The sequence below is a fragment of the Haemorhous mexicanus genome, chromosome 1 (genome assembly GCF_027477595.1).
Source record: "Haemorhous mexicanus isolate bHaeMex1 chromosome 1, bHaeMex1.pri, whole genome shotgun sequence".
In the NCBI taxonomy this organism is placed as follows: Eukaryota; Metazoa; Chordata; class Aves; order Passeriformes; family Fringillidae; genus Haemorhous; species Haemorhous mexicanus.
Genome location: NC_082341.1, coordinates 125,310,267 through 125,332,077, shown reverse-complemented (window position 1 = coordinate 125,332,077; position 21,811 = coordinate 125,310,267). Strand labels below are relative to the sequence as shown.

Here is a 21,811-nt window from a genome sequence, read left to right as displayed (position 1 = left end):
TTGCCCTGTATTCATTCATAAGCTGCCGGCAGCAAAAGCCAGTCTGACAGCACTAAATTTCAGCTATAAATTAGTCAGTTTCTTTATATTTCTTTTGCATATATCCACTGGGAATATCTGCCTAACAGAAGTTTAACAAATAAAGACAGCACGAATTTTGCGAGGGTTGAAGGACCTCTGAATCCAGCCTGGATCACCGTTCATTTCTCAGACCTCTTCGTTCGTCGTTTTAACCTGACAAGAGCCTTCTTTTACTGGCTTGGGTTTTTTCGCTGGGCCGGTGCACAGCGCGGGCTTCGGGCTACCGCCAGCGAGTATCCGGCCCTCACTGCCAGCCTTAAAAAAGAAAAGTAGATCTGCCAGCACTGTTGCCCGGGTACCACGACACGGCTCGGCTCCGCTCCGCTCGTCCGTGCTGACGAGCGCCGGCCACGCCGCGCCGCGGGTTGGTGGGTTTGAATTGGCGGGCGCTGGCCTCGCCGCCCCTGCGGGCGGAGCGCGGGCGGAGGCGCCGCCGGCCGGCAGGGGCGCTGCTGGCGGCGGGGCGGGGGAAGCGGAGCGGCGGCGCTGCCATTCCCCGGCTGCGCGGCCGCCTCCTCCCCTCCGCCTCTTCCTGGCCGCGGCCAGAGGAGCTGTGCTGGCAGCGGGGAGGCGGCGGCGGCGGCGCCCAGCTCCCGGCCCGCCATGGCGATCCGCAAGAAGAGCAACAAGAACCCGCCGGTGCTGAGCCACGAGTTCATCGTGCAGAACCATGCGGACATCGTGTCCTGCATGGCCATGATCTTCCTGCTGGGGCTCATGTTCGAGGTGAGGCAGCACCGACGCCCCCGCCGGGGGTCCTCTTCCCGCTTCCTCCCACTCCACCGGAGGCTCTCGGAGCTGGAGGGGAGGGAGGGCGCGGGAGTGCCGCGGCAGCAGGGGAGGCTGTGCGGGCTGCGGCGTAACCCTGCGGCTGCTCCCGGTCAGCGCCGCCGCCTCCCGGCGCCCCTGCCCGGCGGCCCACGCCCGACCCCCTGCACGCAGGGCCAGGAGCCGACCCCCGCCCCGCCGCATCGCCCGAGAGCCACAGCGGGCACCCTCCCCGCGGCGCATCCCCGCTTCCCCGGGTGGAACGCCCTTCTCCACGGCTCGGCTTAGGCAGGCGCAGCTGTGGCTACCGCCAGGACCCGGGACCCGCTTCCCCGCCGCCGCGGGCGGGAGGCCGTGCGGGGCCGGGAGCGGGGCGGCGCGCTGCCCGCCGCGGCGGCGGAGTTCCTGCGGGCGGCGGGGTTACGTGGCAGCCGGAGAGGGAGGGAGGAGTGCGCGGCACGGCGGGGAGGGGGCGGGGGGCGAGGCCCGGCCGTGACAGCCGATCCCCCGCTCTTTGTGTGCGCGGCCCCGCCGGCCCCCGCCGGCACTACGGCTCCCGGCGGGCGGCGCGGCGGGGAGGGAAGGGAAAGCAGCGGTGACGTGTCCTTAGGGCCGCCGCTCGGGTCCCCCTGCCCGCGCCCCCGCCCGCCGAGCATCCCGGGGCTCCCGACCGCTCCAGGCGCCGTGCGGCTGAGCTGGGCTGGGCTGGGCACCCCCGCCGCCTCCTCCCGCCTCGGAGATGCGCCGAGGTTTGGCAGCGGCGGAGGGGAGCGCTCCCTCCGGCTTCGGGGCCGGCCCTGCTGCAGGCCCTCCCCTCTCTGGGCCCCCATGTTGAATGCAGATGCTTTAAAACGCGCCTTTTTGGCGCTGGAAAGGTAACTCACCCGTGCGACTGCCAAAACGTTATCAGTGATCTAAGATCACTGATCATCAAATTAAGACTATGTGGACTAAATGTTTCTGATGTTCTAGGCGTTTGTTCAGACATTTATTTCAGACATTTGTTAAGGGTTGTGGACCTTTCTGTCATGGTTTTCAGGATGATTTCATCCAGCTGTTGGTACAGCTCAGCACTAAAAGGCAGTGGAGTTAGGAAGAAAATAGATAGATAGATAGATAGATAGATAGATAGATAGATAGATAGATAGATAGATAGAAAGAACAGAGCAGACCAGCTACACTGTTGTTTTTGGGTTTGCTATCAAAAATCACCAAGACGACTGTTATATGGTGATTTCCTGGGGAATGAAGTTAAAGAGGTGAACCTAAACTGTTTCTTTTTGTGCCTACATCAGGCTTACTGTATTAACAGTATGAATGATAGGGTTGGAGATTTTGAGGGATTGAATGTGCTGAATTCTTTTGTTTCCAGTTTTTTTTCCCACTATGTTTTCTAACCCAGTGTAAAAAGGCCATGTGTCATTGTTGGTCCAGATGGGGTATTTTAAATGGGGTATTTTAAATGCTTTGATACAGGTACAGGAAATCGCTTGCTGTGGTTAATGTTGGCATGGTGAGGTGTTTACACTGCCTGACTTGTACAGTTCTAGTATTGAGAGTAGCTGACAGAGCCTTCAAAGGGCAGTTCAGAACTGAATACTGTTTCAAATTGTCCTCTGAGGGCTCCCTTGATGAATAGGGAGCCCAAGGCAACTTCACTAATTTGAGCAAACTAGTTGGATTCCCTGAAGTTACATGGTCTGAACAGTCTGCCACGTATTCAGGGTTTCATAGAAAATCTAGGGCTTGTTGACAAAACAATGGTTTTAAAAATCTCACTTCCTGTGAATAATTAATACTAGTAGTAACCTAGTCATTATCTTCAGATGCTCAATATATCCTTCCAGGATTACTTAAGGAGCTCAGGGTTTTTGTCAGCCCTATTAATTACCACATAGATGCTGGGTTTTTACAGCAGTGAGAAACTATGTGATAGATCAGATCTACTAGGTGATCTACAAAGGTATCTATCTGAACTATGGTGAAGCACAGTTACTTTTCTCTCTCGTTTAGGGCATGTTGATTAATGTTGGGATTCAATGAAGGTGTGTTATAGTAAAAAATAAGTTTCTGCTTTTTGTCAAATAAGAACTTGTACTCCATCTTATATATTGGGGGTTTTAGAATATCCCCACCCCACTTCTCAAAGAAAGCCATTAGGACATCTTCTCTTCAAACTGGTTTTATTCATTCTGGTTTTTCTTGCAACTCATCATAAAGGGGTAGTACCGCTACTGCTAAATTTAATTTAATTTGTTTTATGCTTCTTGCCAGAGGATCCTCAGGGTCAAAAGAATGGTAATTGTACTGAGTTGGTATCCCACTGGCCTGAAATTGTTTTCTGTTGTTTATGGCTTTTTTTCCTCCCTGTCCACATTTTTCAGATCACCCACAGATTTATGAATATGATAACTGACTTCCAAATTTTGTCAAATAAGGAAAGTGCTTTTAAATAAAGTTTATTCTCAGCCACTGCTGAATGCATCATGGTCTAGGGACTCCATGATATTGTACATTCTGTAAATGTAATAATTCGGTATGGACTAAAGACGGAATTGTAGCATGTGTTTTCACTTTAGTGTTGTAGGAAAAGCTGTATCTAAGTAACATTTTCAAGGATCTTTCACTTGGCAGGTTGAGTATTCTGTAAGCAAACCTATAGAGACCACGCCATGTGTGCTGCCCTTGGAAAGTCAGGTGCAGTGGTGAGATAATGGGAGTCAGTCAGGTTTTTGGGAGGAGACAAACGTGCTGGGCAAAGGTGCCAAAACTAAGGACAAATGTTTTCAGTTTAATGTAGTTTATTTCCATGAGAATTTACAGCTTTTTTGGTTTTTTCTCTTGTAGATTACAGCAAAAGCAGCCGTCATTTTCGTTACACTTCAGTATAATGTTACCATTCCTGCCACAGGTATGTATCTTGCAGGAGGTTAGGTAGCAGACAGTGTATCAGACACTGTCAGTGTGCCCTGCCTCCTAGACTTGTCTGGAAGGGAACTTGTCAATATCAATAGATAACGAGCAGCTTTCAAGGCTTTCACTTTATTTTTATTAAAACACTGTTTTAACTAATTAAGTTAGAGACAGTATTTCTGTTCTGCTGGATTTGTCATTAATGCTGAAACATCATCTGTCTAGTAGATAAGTTCACATGAATTCTTACTCTGGCTTTGCAGGTGATAATTTTTAATAGTCAGAGTGGCGTGATGGTTTAACATATTTTTATTGTCCAACTTCAGTGTATTTGGATAAGCTTCCTAAGTGCACTTAAGTTTTTAGTTTTATAGCATCTTTCCAGAGTCAAATTGAGTTTGTGATGTGGTGAAGATAACTGTAAACAGTTTAGTGACCTAGTTCATGGTGTCAGTTTAATTTGACTTTTATTTGTTCAGCTGACTACAAGCTACTTCTGCCTGAAAGGTTTCACTCTGAGAAATAAACTTATGAACCATTAAACTGTATTGGTGCCTAACAGTTAATTCTCTTTGTCTTTTAGAAGAACAATCTGCAGAAACAATCTCTCTCTATTACTATGGCATCAAAGACTTGGCTACTATTTTCTTTTACATGCTTGTAGCAATAATCATACATGCTATAATTCAGGAGTATGTACTGGATGTAAGTACAAAATATTCATTCCTTTCATCAAGATAATTGTTGGGTTTTAATTAGACTTTAAGACTATTAACTTAAAAGTAAATTTTTGCATTAAAATTTTTAACTGTAAAAACATGCATTAAAACTTCAAGGTACTCTAATGTAGTTACTAAATAAATGTGAAGTACTGCAGCATATAAATAACAGCAGACTTTCATTTCAGAAAATTAACAGGAAAATGCACTTTTCGAAAACAAAGCATAGCAAGTTCAATGAGTCTGGGCAACTTAGTGCATTCTACCTTTTCTCCTGTGTTTGGGGAACGAGTATTCTTGTCTCTGTAAGTATGCTTTCTCTTCTGTTTCATTATGAGATTTCAAAAAAATCATTTATGTTGATGATAAATATGGTTTTGATTTATTTTTCTGGTTTTAGCTGGTTTTAATTTTAAAGTGAGGACAAGTTTAAGGATTCTGTGTGAGTTTAGTCATGAGTGAGTATAAAGTCAGTAGTGCTGCTGTTGCTCAGTCTTGAGTAGATTTACTGTCAAACTGAACAGATAAACCCATTTAACTTTATTATGGTATTTAATTCTCTGTAGTTTTTTTATGTTGCTTTATTAATATAAAATAAATGTTTAGGAACCATACATAGCATTCTGGAGCCTAGGGAATGGGTATATGACAGATTGTTGTAACCTCAGGTCACGGTGTGCTTTTAGGTGACATAACTCTTTGCTAGTGGCTGGATGTGTATGAGCTTAGCTCACAGAAAGGGAAGACTGTGCCTTTTTTTTTTTTTTAATCATTATTTTCTTTATTTTAACATAAAAACTCCTGGAAAAACCTTTCTTTCTCTTAGTTAAGTTCAAAGTTTGTCAGCAGTTTACGAGAGAAAACTTGTGGCTGTAGTAATCCTGGAATAATTTCCATCTCATAAGGACATTCTGTCTTGAAAAATCACTTGTTTGGTTGCTTTGTATTTTCTTAACCAGTGCAACTGTCTTTTGTTTTGGGGATTTGTTTTCTGGGTTGGTTTGGTTTTGTTTATTTGTGATTTCTTGGGGATTTTTAAAAAAGAAAATTTATGGATCTGCAGCCGTTAGTTGTGTATGTATATGTGAGTACATTTGTGTGTACACTTGTGCATATACCTAAGTGCATATATGTACATCCAGTCATTATTTCTGAGTAGAAAGTAACATCTTAGAGTGTTTATTGGGGTTTTTTGTTTGTTCTTTTCTTTTTGCAGGAGAACTATATATCAGATCCAACCTCTCTGTGGAGGGACTATCCGCACACTCTGATTCCGTAAGGCTTCTTCCTTCCAGGATTGCTGGGGCAGGGGAGGGACTGCTTTAAGCCTAGGGTGTGTCATGTACAATCTGGAGAATAAATAGTTTGTAAAACTATATTAGGCACTAATGTGGTTTTGGTTGTATTTATGTGGGCTCGATTCTTTGACAACTTGTAGCATACAAAGTTCTTTTTATGTAGGCTGTTACTTAAAGAATTCCATTTTTGCAAGCTTTGTCTGAATGATTTAATTATTAAAGATACTAGTTTAGACTTGGCTGGCGTGAAGGATCTCTATTTTTTTTCTTTTTTTTAAGAGACAGTGATAAAAATGAGTTCACTAGAAGCTTCTGAAATGTTTAAGTTCATTCATAATAAATAATATTCTTTAATTCTTGCTGCATTATACAGGTTTCAAATGAAGTTTTTCTACATCTTACAGTTGGCATACTGGTTTCATGCTTTTCCAGAACTGTACTTTCAGAAAACTAAAAAAGTAAGTTCAAAACATAAATGGGAGGAACTCCAGAGCAAGGTGGCTTTTTTTCTTCACAGTTAAATCCTAATTGCAGTAAAATTGCTAAATATCTGTTGTGTAAACAAAAATTCCTAGTGTTTCTCATCCACTGAAAGAATTTTCCCTCAAGCAAGTGATTGTGAGATTTTCTTGTCAACTCTTGGGGTTTTTTCCCCTTTGTTTCTCAGGACTGATAGTCTGAATAGGCTCACTGAAATCACAGCTGCTTCATGAATCATGATATAGGTGTCGAATATAAACTGTGAATAATTCTATACATCAAAGGAGTATGAAAGTCCAGGATTTGATTTAAATAGCATTTAAATGGGTGGATGAAAATGGGACATGAGCTGGCAATGTACCTTTGCACCCCAAAAAAACATGTGTCACCTGGGCTGCATAACAAGCAGTGACCAGCTGGTTGAGGGGAGGTGAGACTCCCCCTGGAGTGCTGCATCCAGCTCTGGGGTCCCAGCACAAGGAAGGTATGGATCAGTTTGAGTGGGTCCAGAGGAGGGCCGTGGAGATGAACAGAGGGCTGGAGCACCCCCTCTGTGAAGGCAGGCTGAGAGAGTTGGGGTTGTTCAACCTGGAGAAGAGAAGGCTCCAGGGAGAACTTGTTGTGGCCTCTCACTGTTTGAAAGGGGCTTATAAGAAAGATGGAGACTTTTTATTGGGGTCTGTAGTGACAAGGAATAATGATTTTGAAAGAGTAGGTTTAGAGTAGATTTGAAGAAATTCTTTGTGATGAAGATGGTGAGACCTGGAACACAATCCCCAACAATGACACTTCTCAACAATGCAGAGAAGTTGTGAATTTGCTTTCATTTGAAGTGTTCAAGGTCAGGCTGGATAGGGCTTTGAGCAACCTGGTCAAGTGACAGATGCCCACGGTACAGAGGTTGGACTAGGTGCTCTACAAAGGTATCTTTGAGCCCAAGCCATTCTGTCACTGTTGTTGCTGTGTGACTTGACTGCATCTCTGTTGCCAGTTCTGCTTTATTCAAGAAAATGAAACATAGGTGTTACATAACCACAGGTCTTTTTTGTACAGCAGCCTAGGAGAGGTTTAGTAAAATAGCAACAAGATGCACTGTTTTTGTGCTGCTCAGATGCAGTATGAATACTCTTTTGCCGATGCACTGCAGCTGATGTTCCCCTCTTGTGCTAGTGATACCTCCCAAATTTGACTTCACAGCCAAGTGTGGAGATTTTTCCTTCAATAATATTCCAAAATTTTCCTAAAATAACTTCAAGAAAGCTGTCACAAGTGCTGTGTGTTGAATAGTAGTGTTTTACTTGGTCCCTGCTTGAAATCGTGCCCTCTGACTTTTGCATTAAGTTTTAAAGAGTGATAATTTCATTTGTTTCATTTCTTCAACCACAGCTTAACCTCTGCTATCTTGGCTTACTTGCCTTATTCCTTCTCTTGAACAAACTGGCTGCTTTTACTCAGGTCTAGTTATCTGTCTTGCTGACATAAACAGAAAATAACTTCTCAGCTCTTGTTCCTCTATAGTCATGTATACCTCGTGCATTATTCCACAAAGCCTGCAGTCTCTGACAGGTTGTCCAAGTAGGCAGCATGGGCTGTTTAAATGTTATCTCAGTTCTAAAGTTAAAGTGTTGTAGGCTGGTCCTGGTTGTGCTTGGAGAAACTGACCATTTGTATTTACTGTGTCTTTATCTGAAATAACCAATTTTTCATTTTCTTTCAGATAATTTAGAGTAGGTCTTTCTCCACCTGTTTTCTTGCTCTCTGTATTATGAGTGTGATGTTTGCTGTTTTCATAATTATTTGATTCTGGGATGTGGTCGATTGTTGGATGTGATACTGAGTATTGAATAACATAGTATAGCTCTTGTAAGATTAAAATTTTAGGCCTTTTTTACAAGATAAAGCTAAAGATCCTTGCTTGAAGTTTAGAGAATGTTTCCAAAAAGGAGTTTCTTAAGCACAACTGAATGTACTCTGCTGCCACTCCAAAAGAGATTTTTATTGTGATCTGGCATAGTTCAGCGGTCCCTCTGTTCACAGATGGCACAATCTGCTTTCCATGTGCTGTGTGTCTTCCTCTTTATTTCATCTCCACAAAGTGTTCAGTTCAATAGGCCTGACTAAAGTCTGACTTAAAGTTCTTTAAGCATGTGCTTTAGCATGACTGGTTAATAACAATATTCTCTGTGTTAGCCAAAAACAGTGTGCCAGAATTTTGGATGGCCTTGAATTTTTAAAATTTATGTCAACACTTGGAAAACCTTTCATTTTGATTTGTAGACTGTTATTTTATTCTGTAGCAATCTGACAAATTGATGGGCAGCAAACATGTGGAACTTTAGGATCTGATGGGACAGTAATACATGCAAAGTAAGAAATGTAATAACTTGTATATATTCACAGTGGTCATAACAAATAAAAGTGGATGCATTTTAAAAGCATCTTTCCATGTTTGATGCCTTTTCTCACATATGTAAGACACTGAATATGATTGGTAAGTGAGCGATAAGTTATGTGTGGAATTAGATGATCCAGGCTGAGTGATTCAGTGCCAAACCAGGCCGTGTTAAGGCAGCTGATACACCAAGAATTTCCAAGACTAGGGAATAGTTTGTAATAACAGATAACATAGTACAATATTGTGTAGCATTGTGTTTAACACGTGGTCCCTTTTTTTCCTTCCAAATAGGAAGATATCTTTCGCCAGATTGTCTACATTGGACTTTACCTCTTTCATATTGCTGGAGCCTATCTCCTGAAGTAAGTGAGCTGTAAACTTTTGCCAACTCCCTTCTTTGCCTTAAATATCTAACCAAAGGTCTGAATGTTTGTTTTATTTGTTTTGATAGTCTGACCCACCTTGGACTTGTTCTTCTGGTATTGCATTACTTCGTTGAATTTCTTTTCCACATATCCCGTCTTTTCTACTTCAGTGATGAAAAATACCAGAAAGGGTAAATAGTCTTTATCTTTAAAATTCTTGTAATTTCTGTCTTAGAGCCTTTTGCATGTAACTAATGAGAAACCAAAATTACAAGGGCATTCAAACAGTGTTTCTTAAGCAACCACAGTTGTCCAGACTAGTGCTAGTATACTTTCTACCTTGTTTTAGCCTATTTAAGTAACTATTAGTAGCAGTATTAAATGAAATAAAATCTCTCAACGTATACTAATGTGGGGTTTATTTTAAGTTTTGTAGAGAAAGAAACAGGATAAATTGCTAATACAGCCAGCTCTGTAGGAACTAAAAATGTGCTTTTGTTCTAATAGTGCTGGAAAGCACTTTCCATTGAGTTGAAATCAGTTCTCATAACATGATACAAGATGCATTTAAGATAGGTGCAAAATCATGTATTTAGGTAAGTTCTTAGATTTCAAACAAATTTGCATGGTGAAAGGTAAGCATTTGCATTATTAGTGCATGTGTTTTGAATGGAAAGTTGATTCAGTGTTTGTGATGTTTTTATTTCTAGATTTTCACTGTGGGCAGTTCTTTTTGTTTTGGGAAGGCTTCTCACCTTGATTCTCTCAGTCCTCACTTTTGGCTTTGGACTGGCAAGAGCAGAAGATCAGCAGCTGAATTTCAGTACTGGGAACTTTAATATCCTGGCTGTTAGGTACAGTAAACCTGGAACAGTTCTTAAGCATGTGCAGTAAACTGTGTTAAATACACAATGTAAGTGGTATGGTACTAATGGCAGTAATTCTGAATGATTGAGTGTTTTCATGCAATCAATGGGATCAATAGCAATAGCTAATGTAAAAAATTTGTAAGGCACAGTGAAATTAATTGACTGAATTAAGTCTATAGCTGAGAAATCTGTAACTGGTTACTCTTCTTTGTTAAAAAAACCCCAGACAACAACGACAACACAAAAAAAAAACAAACAAAAAAAACCCCAGCAGAATTAATAGGAATATCCAATTACAGACAAATGTTCAAATGTTTTAACATTAGTAAATTGAATTCTAAATACAGTTACTGTGAGTATATCTTAGAGGTCGAGGTATTTGTGCCCAGAGCAGCTTTGGTATCATTTGAAGATTACTAGCTCTTTCTCTGCCTTTTTTATGGCCCCTGTTGCTGCTGTGTGATCCAACTGCCTGACCTTCCTATGACTGCAGAAAAAGAAGTTATTTAAATTTTGACAATGTCAGCATTACCTTGCAAAACTGATACTCTGACTGCAAGACACTCTTGAACCATTTTCAGCTGTTACTGCCTGGTACCCTGAAAGTAATTCTGAGAAAGACAGCAGGAAAGAAACCTAGTACCTGCCAGTTTTGAAGGGCTAAGATTTCACTATCACTCTATACCTAGTTTTGATCATCTGTGCTTAAGCCCAGTGTTGCCCTATGCAAGTGAACCCTTGGCTTAGAAAATGGATGTTACCAGGATAGGGGGTGGAAGTTGCCCAAAATCCTGAGATGTTCTACCTTGCTTTTCTGTTTAATTAATGAGGCCAACTTACTGATGAAACTTTACCTATTATTGGTTTCTAGAATCAGTGTGCTGGCCTCCATCTGCATGACCCAAGCATTTATGATGTGGAAGTTCATTAATTTCCAGCTTCGGAGGTGGAGAGAGCATTCTTCTTCTCAGCCTCAGTCAGTGAAAAAGAAGTTTGTGTCAGCTAAAGGAAAGACCTCCAGAAAAGAAAGAGGTTTGTAGTTTCAGTTTTTCTGTTCCTTTGACTTCTCAAAACCGACTTTAGGTCACTAAAGAAGCATTTTGTGTTTAACTTGTGAGTGAGATGACTCAGGTAGAGAAGCAGTACTGGGTAATACTACTGTGGGAAGAATAATTCTTCTTTTTAATAAAAACCACTATATATTGTTGGGTTTTCTAACTGCCCAAATAAAGGAATTACTGGGGTGTTTTTTGTTAATGCAGCATGGTATTTTTTATTCTCTTTAATTTTATTGCTTGAACAAAATGTCCTATGCTTGTGTTTTGTTCTCGTATATAAAAGGAACAGATGCAATTTCAGGTCTCTTAGACAGTAATTTTCTTGCTGTGGATTTCAGGCTTCTTTTTCATTGCCCTAAAATTCTGAGGGTTTAGAGCAAAGAGGTATTTTGATGATCCACCCAGTAAAAAGTTTTTTACAAAAAAGAGAAATTGGTATTTTTTTAAGGAAAGGTAATGACACCTTACTACTCTAAACCTGTGTCAAAGCATTTGGAAATGAACTAAAGAGTCCAGGTTTGACCTTTTAATTATGTCACACCTCTTTTGTGGAAAGGGTATGAAAGATGAATAGAATGCTCTTTCCTCCAAGAAAAAATTATGTGCTCTTTAAAAAAAAAAAAATTAATCCCTGTACTTCAGTATATCTGTTGCACCAACAGTTCAACTGCTGTGTATTTAACTGCTAGCTTGAATAACTTCTGCACCCTTTTGAAATGGCACAAGTTGTTTCCAAAGCTTTCTTCAGCATGAACCTTTGCTCCCAATCTTTGTATTACCAACCTGTTCCACTTTTTGATATATTGAAAGTAGTGTGTGTCAAAACCATTTGCACTGAGAACTGAGATTTGTGGTGGGAGATAATAATTTTTTTACTTCTGCCAAGTTTCTATTTTTATTAAAATAATGTGTTTTAGAGTACTACTGCACTCCCTTTAGAATGATTTGTAATTATCACAACTTGGCTTTTCCATGGTGTTGGGGCTTTTTTTTTCATCTGAAAATTCAGTTGGAATTTTTTTTTATAATTGAGTGAAGGTAGTTGCCTATGTAAGTGTCCTGTTTAATCAGAGCTTCACAGTCATGGCCTTCTCAATATGGAGGGTTTTTTTTTTTAATTTAAGTATTTTATGTCAAATAATTTTAAAATATATGCCTTGATTAGAAGCTTTTTAAAAAAAGCTTTTTAAAATCTCTTAATCTATTTAATTCATGTAGTTTAGTGAATCTGCTGGGTTTCATCCTACTTCAATGGAGACTTGCAAGTGGTAAACACATAGTGAAAAAGTCAGTTAATTCACAAAATAATTGAACTATGCCTGTCTTGAACACTGAAGAATTGTATTCCCTATTTTAAATGAACATAAAAGAACTCAGTTCATTCAAATTCTTCTGTTTTGAATATTCCTGTTATGTTGTCTGTTCAGAACACTTGTCTAGGGTGCAGCAAAGCAGTGGTTTTGAAGGAGTAATATATGCAATTGAACTCTTTAAAACACTTTTTTTTGGGTGGGGGTGGGGGTGTAGTTGAATGGTTTTTTGAGAGCCAGGGCACAATAAAATGTGTTACTTTTAGTCTATGCCAAAAGCAAGAAATGGCAGTAAAAAATCCTGGTGGTGATTTAGGTGGAATATACAGCCATGTACTGACTCATGTTCTTTGTTGTTTTACCTAAACTGTTTAAGAAAATATGATTTCAGTTAGCTGGCTTGGGTCTAATTAATTGTTTGTAAGTTTCTTTCTTTAAATACAACTCAAACATTTTCAGAAATATCCAAAGACCACCTTATGTAGGCTTAAAATGGTGGTGTCATTTACAGCCAGATATGTGCTCCAACAGACTTGGACTCTTTGGGCCTGTGTCTGGTCTCGTGCTCTTGTGTGGTTGTCATTGTTGGGGTTTTTTTTCCTTGTTTGCATAAATGGGAGCATTTGGGTGTTGTGGGAGAAAGAGGGAGGCCAACAGTTGTTTTGGTAGACTGTCCACACTCTAGTGACCTTCAGCACATCTGCGGATGGAAAAAAATAAGTTTAACCAGTCCTTTAACCAGTAAAAATATATAAATATATAGATTAGAATTGTTTAAAAGCACCCAAAAAAACAGCAGCTGTTGCTTGAAGGCAGAATGATATGAGTCAGAGCAGAGATGTTAGGCTGCAAGCATTGTAGCTGGCTATGCACTGTGCTCTTCAGATCTGTTTTATAAATGTAGTTACTGTCAGGCAACTTCTGTTTCCTTGGTTGTGGTCAAACTGAGTAAAGGGGTGTTGGAGTTGTGGATGCTGAGGATTTTAGACTTTCTGTGCTGACACACTCTAAGACCCAGGAGAGCACTACATTTGACCTGAAGCCATGGGGAAGGCTTCCAAAATTAATTGATGACACTGGAATTCTGAGTGTGTAGTTAATCAGAAGTGTGTAACATCACAAGGTGAAAAACTTAGAATTGGAAGTTTTAAAATATAATAATATATATAGAACAAGATAGAAGTTTTAAAGCAAAAACTAGTCCTTCTTCTTTACCTTCTTCTTCCTTCTTCTTCTTAATTTTAAAGAGTAATTTGTGATTAGACCAAAAAGTCCGCATTGCAGACTTCAAGTAATTAGTTATTAGATTAAAAGCAAAAATAATTTAAGTATCATTTCTTAATGAAATAGTTTAACCTTAAAAAACCTTATAAAAAATTGTTAACCATTTTATACCTTTTTAGTGAAAAACTAAAAACTCACTGCCTATGAGACTATAACATAAATAAGAAATAATAAACACATAAATGTAAGGACAAACTATCATCTCAAATACCTTTGTGTTCTTAGATAGGTGCTTGATCTTGAACTCTTTCCACCCACACATACTCATTGCAAATCTGAACTAGTGTTTTACTTCTGCCTTATCTATGTAAATATCTTCATCCTAATGTAAATGAGTTATATATGTTAAGGTGTATGCTTTAAAAATTGTGAGTATATCTCTGTATAAAGAATTTCCTCTACGTATCAAATGCTTGTAAAGGTAAGCAAAGGAGTGTAATTTTAACAAGAATTATGACATAGGTGAGGTAAATAACTAAGACCTGTAGCTGAGAACTCTGTATGTAGTCTGTCTCCAAAATTCCACAGAACCATCTCATCTCATCTTCAAGCTGTACTTTACTTTTTCACAGAATGTCTTCTAAAATATCATAACTGGACTTGATTTTAAGTCTAGATGTAAATAATGGGCACATTTCAGTGTCTGGTCACATCAGGAAACTGGAATTTATTGTAGCACACTTTAAATATTGCACTTTGTAAAAACTTCATTATACCGTTGCGCTCTGAATGATAATTAAGATGCTTAATAAAGAAGGTACATCAGAAAAAATGTTAAAGGCTGTTTGTAGGACCCACAAAAATGTAATAAAATATATTTTATTTTTTAAAAAAAATTTACTGTATTTAACAAGTGTTTTCTTCTTTTCTTCTAGAAAATGGAATAAATGGAACAGTGACCTCAAACGGAGCAGACTCGCCTCGCAGCAGGAAGGATAAATCCTCGTAAAACTGGGTTTTATTAAGTTAATTGACTAATGTCCCCAAAGAATCTGCTTTTTACATGGATGGCCCTTCAGCACTAGAGATATTATGGATTAAAGAAAATACAATTCATGTTTTTTGATTATTGCTGTTGTTTTGAGAAACTTTTTTTAAAAAACCATTTTGACTAAGGAAAAAGTTTATCTCTCTTCAAATATTTGGGGGGAGGATTCAACACTTTTTAAAACACATTGACGCTTTTTTAAATATTTACTGTGATGAAATAACCTACTTAAAGAGGATCACTGTTGCAGTGTATTATTTCCTTCCAGTTTTTGTAATCTTGGTGATACTGTTCTACCAACTTCACTTTTTCCAAGTTCCTCAAAAAGTATTGCAAAATTGAAGTAAAAACATTGTATGCATATTCAGATACTCTGGGTTTTCAGCTAATTACCTTGACTCAAATTTACATTTCAATTTGGGATTCCAAGACCACACCAATAGACCTCTTTATTTAGTAGTTACTCTAGCTGCACAATGTCTGCTCTAAGAATTGCCCCATATCATTAAAACAAAACTGAACTGATTGGAAACGTTGCAGAGTCTTATTGTTTGTTGGTTAGAAATCTCTTACAAGGAGCACAACACCTTTTTAGATATAGCTTTTAGCACCTGAAAATTAGAAGGGAGAGTGTATGGTCATAGAAAGGGTTGATTTGAGTAGCACTGTCCACTTCTGTCTGTGCTTTTGAAGTGTATGTATCTTGGAGAATTGGTGTGCGTTGGACCTTCTTTGAAAACCTGTCTGTCTGATTTTACGGGTGGAGGTTATTACAATGTGTTGTGTTTGTTTTGGGAGGCAATCAATGCTCCATGAAGAGGAAATTAGAGAAATGGATCAAGTGATGAGAAACATTCCTTTATTCTAGCTGCTTTGCTTTGTTTCACCTCTGTTAGGAAATGATAGTTCAATTTCTCCTATATATATTTTTATGAAAAAATATTTAAAAGCTACAGCTTCTTAAAACTGATTTATTGTGACCTCTGCTGCAACTGGAAAAATCTAAATTTAAGATTTTTTCCATTATCTTTCATAATTGTATTCAATGTGAAACCTTGTCCAGTTAGTTTTCCAGTTTATTATGAAGATAATGTTTCCTCTGTACACTTTTGTAATGGGTATAATTCAACCTGTTTCACTTGAGAATGAGTGAGACAGTTATTGCAGTCCTAGGAAGAAGTTGCTGAATTAGTCTATCAAGTTAACCCAAGTATTGAACTGCTTAATGATTAAGGAGTAGTTATGAGCAATCGAGCTGATAAATAAAATAATTTTAATTAAAAACTGTTATTATAATGGAGTCTATACCCAACAAAATGATAATTCTGCATTCTGTATTTTCTACAGTTCAATTGCTTACTATTCAGAATAAACATTCTAGTACAAAATCCTCACTACAAGCAACTATCCATTCTTCAGTTGTAGTTATTGCAGTAAAATTTCTGACATGTTTCAGCTGGTTACAGACACAATTCCCAAGTATTTGGTTCACAGCTCCTGAAGTGGACTCGGTAGACTTGTACTTACTTAGCTTGAGAGCTCTGGGGCAGTGTGCCCTCTAGTATGCCCAGTCTGCTTCAGTAGAAGTAGGTATCCCATGTCCTGTGGCATCCCATGTAGAACTGTGAATCTGTCCAACCTGACCACAAAACTGGAAAACTGGAACTCGGAAATTTTGAGACTCGTGTACATTATATACTTGTTGTTCAAAATCATGTTTTGTGTCTGATGTTCCTAGAAGAACCTTCAAAGATTCTGTGTGCCTTGCTCTCAACTTGTACCTTAAGCCAAAGGGGGTAAATTTTAAGTGTCTGGTCTGGTGCTTGGACTCTAAATCAGTTTGCTTGTGATATCCTGGTTGTACTGGGGCTGAAAGAATCATAAAGGGCAGAGGAACAAATTACGAAGCAGTCATTTAAGGTACTTCTTGAGATCTTCAAGACTTATAGGAGTCTGAGGGTTGTAATAGTTGTTTCCCTAAGGCAAACTATTTCTTGTAAACCTCATTCTTTGACACAGTAGTCTTGAAATGTAAACTTCAGGTTAATTTCCAAAAACTTCAGAAGTATTCTTGACTGTTATTACTGACGTTGCTTTTTGTCTCCTTTTGGCCTTATGGACGGACGTTCTCGTCCTTTGGACATTTACAAAAGCACTTTTGTTTCCACAATGGCTTAATATTCATCATTGCCTTATAGGAGTTGTTTGTATCTGCCAAGTAATAGAAAGTAATAACAGGTGTTCTAGAAATTGGTTAGAGTATTGGAAGCCAGTATTTTCTGTCTCTTCTCTCATAACTAAAAATACATATTTATCATGTTTGATGAGGCAAGACCAGTAATTTTTAATTATCTGCCTTGGGATGGAAACACTCATAAACTTAGAAGATATTGAGACTTCTATTTCTAATTTGACATTATTAGTTTTAGCATTAGTGTATTGTTTGGCTGGATAACTTCTTTGAATTGCTTAAAATTGATTTTCAAATGTTATTGCAGTTTTGGCTCTTTGCTTGTAATCTGGGTTTCAGTAAGATGGAAGAAGATTAGTTGTCTAATCATGTTTTCTTAATTATGGCATAGAGAAAATTAGAAATGGAAATGACTGAAGAGTTCATTACTGTATCCTACGCCAAATAAAATAGGCAGCAGTTAATTTATCCTCATCAATTACCAGGTCCCACAAAGAGAAAGCTTTGTCCATTTAGATGGATTTGAATTGAATAATTACACAGACAGTGGATAGGGTTTGTTTGGTTTGTTGTTTTTTTTTCTTAAACCTCCTTCTCTTTGCCCCATCTTGTCAAAACTTTTCGAGATTTAACAACAGATGATTTCAAGCCTTTTTTGAGCCCCAAATGTGTGTTTGTTTTGTGCCAGAATATTCTCTCAAAACCAGTATTTTACTTTTAAAGTGGTTATATTTAATTTCAAAGTACAAACAAGGAATGCAGAACAGCTGAAATTAATTTTCAGAGTTTTAGTTTTCATCTGGGCACTTTCTCCTTGACTGGTTGCAAAGACTGATTTCTCCTGTGTGAATCATTCATGAATGTGAAAATACTCTTTGGAAATACTGTTTTTCTGGTGATCCCATGCCCATACTTAGGAATGGTGAAGGAATTTGCTGAGCAGAGAAAATGCATAGGCTATTTCTTCTAAGTTTAGGTTATGCTGAAGGTAAATTATGTATGTTGGGATGGTGCATTTAGAAAATCAGCAGTTATTGTAAGCATTTGGTATTTTTTCTAAATACTCTTTTTCTTTGAAAATTGTAGTTGTGTTTATGGAGTTACAGTACCCAGAATCGTAATAAGCGGTGTGGTCCTCTGGTATGGGTAATTGGACTTCTGTAAAAAGGGCCAATACACGTCTGCAGTCCTTTGTTCTTTGAATATTTCTGACTGACTGCACCTGAGTTGATTTTGTTGGGGGCAAAACTTGTTATGAAAGGGAAGGGAGGATTTCCATGACCATGAAAGTAATGTCAGTTGCTGCCAGAATTGTTGTTCTGTTCCTTGCCTTACCTAGCACAAGCTTTTGTGGTTGCATGGTGAGCTAGACCAGGGAGCTGGTGCACCTGAAAACAAGCATGTTTGGGGTTTTTCTGTTGGGTTAGTTGCCTAATAGTAACCCCAGAGTTTTACAAGTAATCATGTAAAAGCAAGAAGAAAAGATGCAGGGTAAAGATCAATCAGGTTCTAAAGCAGCTGCCCCTTTCAATAGCATGTTGCTTAAAAATTACACTAGATTACAGTGTGGGAGATCTTTAAAGGCTTCCAGTCACCAGTACCAGAAGGGACCTGGTCTCTCTGGTAGTTCCTACATGCCAAGTCCATGAAATATTAGTGGATTTTTTTTCAGATCTTGTGGGGGAAGGGGAAATACTCATTGTGGTTTACTGTACTGAGATACCTTTATCTGTCATCAGGGTTTCCAAGCAGTGCAAGAGGATACTGGAAGAGTAGAAATAGGGATTTTGAAATTGTAGATTGTCCTGGATCAAACAAACAACATTACTTTCCTTAACAGCCATGAAATTATGGTGGTTTTTTCTTTTTTGATGTGAGATTTTTTTTTTCTCCCACATCAACCCTTTATGTACTGGAGGAGGTCTTCCAGAGAGCTTTGCAAGAATTGCCCTGTATGCGAGTCTTGGTACATGGAGGGGAGGATTGTTTGGTTTCTCTTATTTTGTTTTCCTGTTTTCAGGAAGTTCACCAGCTGATTCCTAGGTCATACTTGGGTTTGGTTCCATTTGTGACTCAGCCCTTTGGGCCTGTGTTGTAAATGCTGGAGATTGGCAGTTTCAATAGGCTCCCTGTGCAGTGGTGATCATTGCTGTCCTAATTGTTCTGTCTGGAAAATGTCAGTATTGAAGGGGCTTGAACACAAAGTAGAGACAGTGGTGATGTTTGTAACATTTACAGGCTGGTGGGAGGCTGCATACAGAGATGGTATCTGGAGGGGGGGCTGTGGTTTAATGCCTGAATCTTGTTATGCAAATATTTAGGTTATTTCTGGTGCAGGCTATAAGAATGTCCTACAAAATGAAAGCTTGGGGAATATTTAGAAAATCCTTTAAAAAGAAAAAGGCTTCAAGGGACTGACGTCAGTTATCATCTGTTCATCATATTTGAATTTCTTACATTGCAAGCTGTGGATTATCTTTAGAGCACTGGATTAGCCCATGCTTGTCGGGTTGTTGGTGGGGTTGTTTTACATGCTGTAAGTTGCTGTGGTGGAGGTCTGGTGAGTACCTCCTCTTCATACTGCTCCCTGAACTACTCAGTTTTGGATCTGATAACCCTAAATCTGTACACAATAAGGAATTTTGCTCTTCAGAGCTAAAATAGGATCAGTGCTGGAGTGTTTCTGGATCAGACGTGCAAAAGAAACGTGCACATCAATATGTTGAGTGTCATCAGAACCTCCTTAATGGGAACTGAAACTCTTTAGAATGAATAAATTGCAATACAACTTGGATATAGGTCACATCCACATAGCAAGTGCTGTTGTGAGTGAAATGGGACTGCTGTTGGCATCTGCTACTGTCCACTCCCTTTGGTGAGCAATGGGTGAGGAGTGCTGGGCTGCAGCAGCAGTAGGCTGACTGCTTTCTGCCTTTCAGAGACGCTCTTTTGATGTTGCCAATTCAAAAGGCAACAACTTTTATTTCTGGTTAAAAAAAAGCATACGGCCTAGTTTTGAATCCAGTACACTTGATCTCTTATATGTGTCCTGTCACTTTTATTTTAGATTTCTGCAGATACTTTAGTTTTATCCAGCTCAAGGATGGCAAGTCTATGATGTGAGTGCCAGAAATGACAACTCCTTTTTCTTCTTTTTGTGTTTGAAACTTTTTGCAGAATCAGAGCAGCTAAAGTGTAGCTTTATAATTCAATAGCGTTTCAGTATTCATTCTTTGTCTGTGTTTATTGTGGTTAACATTAAAGGTCAGGCATTATCGTTCAGCACAACACAGTTGTTACTTCTTCATGCCACACACAAGAGCATTTGATATACTGAATTGAAAAAATAATGTGTTAGTCAGTCTGGTTTAACAGAAGTTGATATTCCTGGATGGTTTTGCTTTGCTTATTGCAGTTTGCTCTCACTGCCTTTCTCATTTAGGAAACCGGGCACCTAAGATCTCTGAATCTCTAGACTGTAGTTTTGCTGTATACCACATGAAGAATTATGGTCTAGAGCTTTGTGTCTCCTTATATTTGTTTTTAAATGTTGAAGACTGTATCTTGCATTGTAATCAACAGATAAGTGTTCAGCCCATGGTAATAGGAATACTGTAACAGGGTAGGAATTTCAACTCTTGAACTCCAGACTAGAAACCAAGCCAAAACTTAACTCATGTTCTCACGCAGGTGATTCCTCCTCTTTGTTTCTCGATTAATCATTATCTTTGTTTTGTTTATGTAGATTGTAAGTTCTCGTGGCAAGGGTTGTCTTTCGTGCGTGTGTGTGCGTGCGCGTGTGTGTACCCAGGACAAGGAGGTCTGCAGCCCCAGTCCCTGGAAGCTGTAATAAGCAATCACCTTGTTATTGTTTTCCTGGATATCATAATAAAGAGTATCGAATTAAAACTGTGCTTGAATAGTCTGTTACAAAAATGGAAGCACATCAATTGCTTCTGGCCTTGCTTCCAGTCCAGCAGCATCAGGGAGATACTGCTCAAAGGCAAATATGGTGTTTTGTTTGGGGTTATTCACCAGAACCAGTGAACACCAGAGACAGGAAATCTGCTTAGTCTAAAGAGGAATGGCTTGTAACTTGGGCTGGAGCTGGAACTTGCACAAAATTATCACAAGTTCAGGACTGATTTTCAAACCTTTTGTCAGCTTGAGAAACTGCATAGGCCCTCCTTCTTGGGAGGGGGGGGCTTGTTTGCTGTGATGTTTGTGAAGCATTTTGTGTCCTTTGAGTAGAACTTTCCACCTTGAGAGAGTAACCATGAACTTGGAGAACACCAAGAGCTGTGTTGGGCATTATCTCTGGTGCTGCCTGGGAACTTGCTGTTCTGGTGTGTCCACTCCCTTCAGCTGAACAACTTTCAAAGTCTTTGTAGACTTCAGTTTCCCTGATACAGAAGAGCAAAATTTCATCCAGTCTGAATCAGAGCCTCCACACTGCTCTGCTGGTGATTTGTCAATGTGGGATCTGAGAAATGTACCCAACTTAGGGAAAGTTAGACTGCTTTTAGAAAACTTTTACCCTGAATGTCACTTTCCATTAGGTTTGATTTGGTACATTGTAGAGGGGGATGTCTACAGATCCCATGAGCTCTGTATTCACTTCTGTTCAAGACACATCAGATTGTTGCTTTTAAAGAACTGTTGAACTACTTAAATATTTCATTCTTAAAAACCTGAATTTGTAACTTTTAAATCCTCAAAGTAATTGAAAGACAATGTTAAGTGAAGATTAGTCTTTCATGAAGACACATCTTGTTCTTGACTTCGTTGTTAGACATCATAGCTTAAACTGTGGCTTAAAAAGAAATTGTGTTAGAAAATCAATGGAAAACACATAATTTCAAGAACCAGAGCTACTTGTCATTGTTTATACCTGTCAGGTGACAGAAAATCCACTGTAGGTGATGAGGACAGGTAGATCTTGATGGGTACATGGCATCTAAGATGATTGTAACAACTGCTACTTTATCTTTCCCCTGCTGCACCTCTCAATATCATCATCTCGCTCTGATGCCAGGTTGGAGTGATCCAGCAAATACGGATGGGAGGCGGAGCAGGTGGGATCTTAGGAGTC

At 39.5% G+C, this 21,811-nt stretch overlaps 1 protein-coding gene across 1 annotated transcript; it reads left to right on the top strand.

Moving 5' to 3' along the window:
- The first annotated feature begins 597 nt into the window (after positions 1–597).
- Positions 598–20,628, top strand: TRAM1 (translocation associated membrane protein 1). The gene is made up of 11 exons (XM_059862041.1): positions 598–807; positions 3,697–3,760; positions 4,346–4,467; positions 4,670–4,786; positions 5,698–5,756; positions 6,153–6,237; positions 8,946–9,016; positions 9,106–9,210; positions 9,730–9,873; positions 10,760–10,920; positions 14,416–20,628. The coding sequence occupies exons 1-11, from the start codon at positions 685–687 to the stop codon at positions 14,487–14,489; spliced, it is 1,125 nt and encodes a 374-aa protein (XP_059718024.1). The 5' UTR covers positions 598–684; the 3' UTR covers positions 14,490–20,628.
- Positions 20,629–21,811: the final 1,183 nt, after the last annotated feature.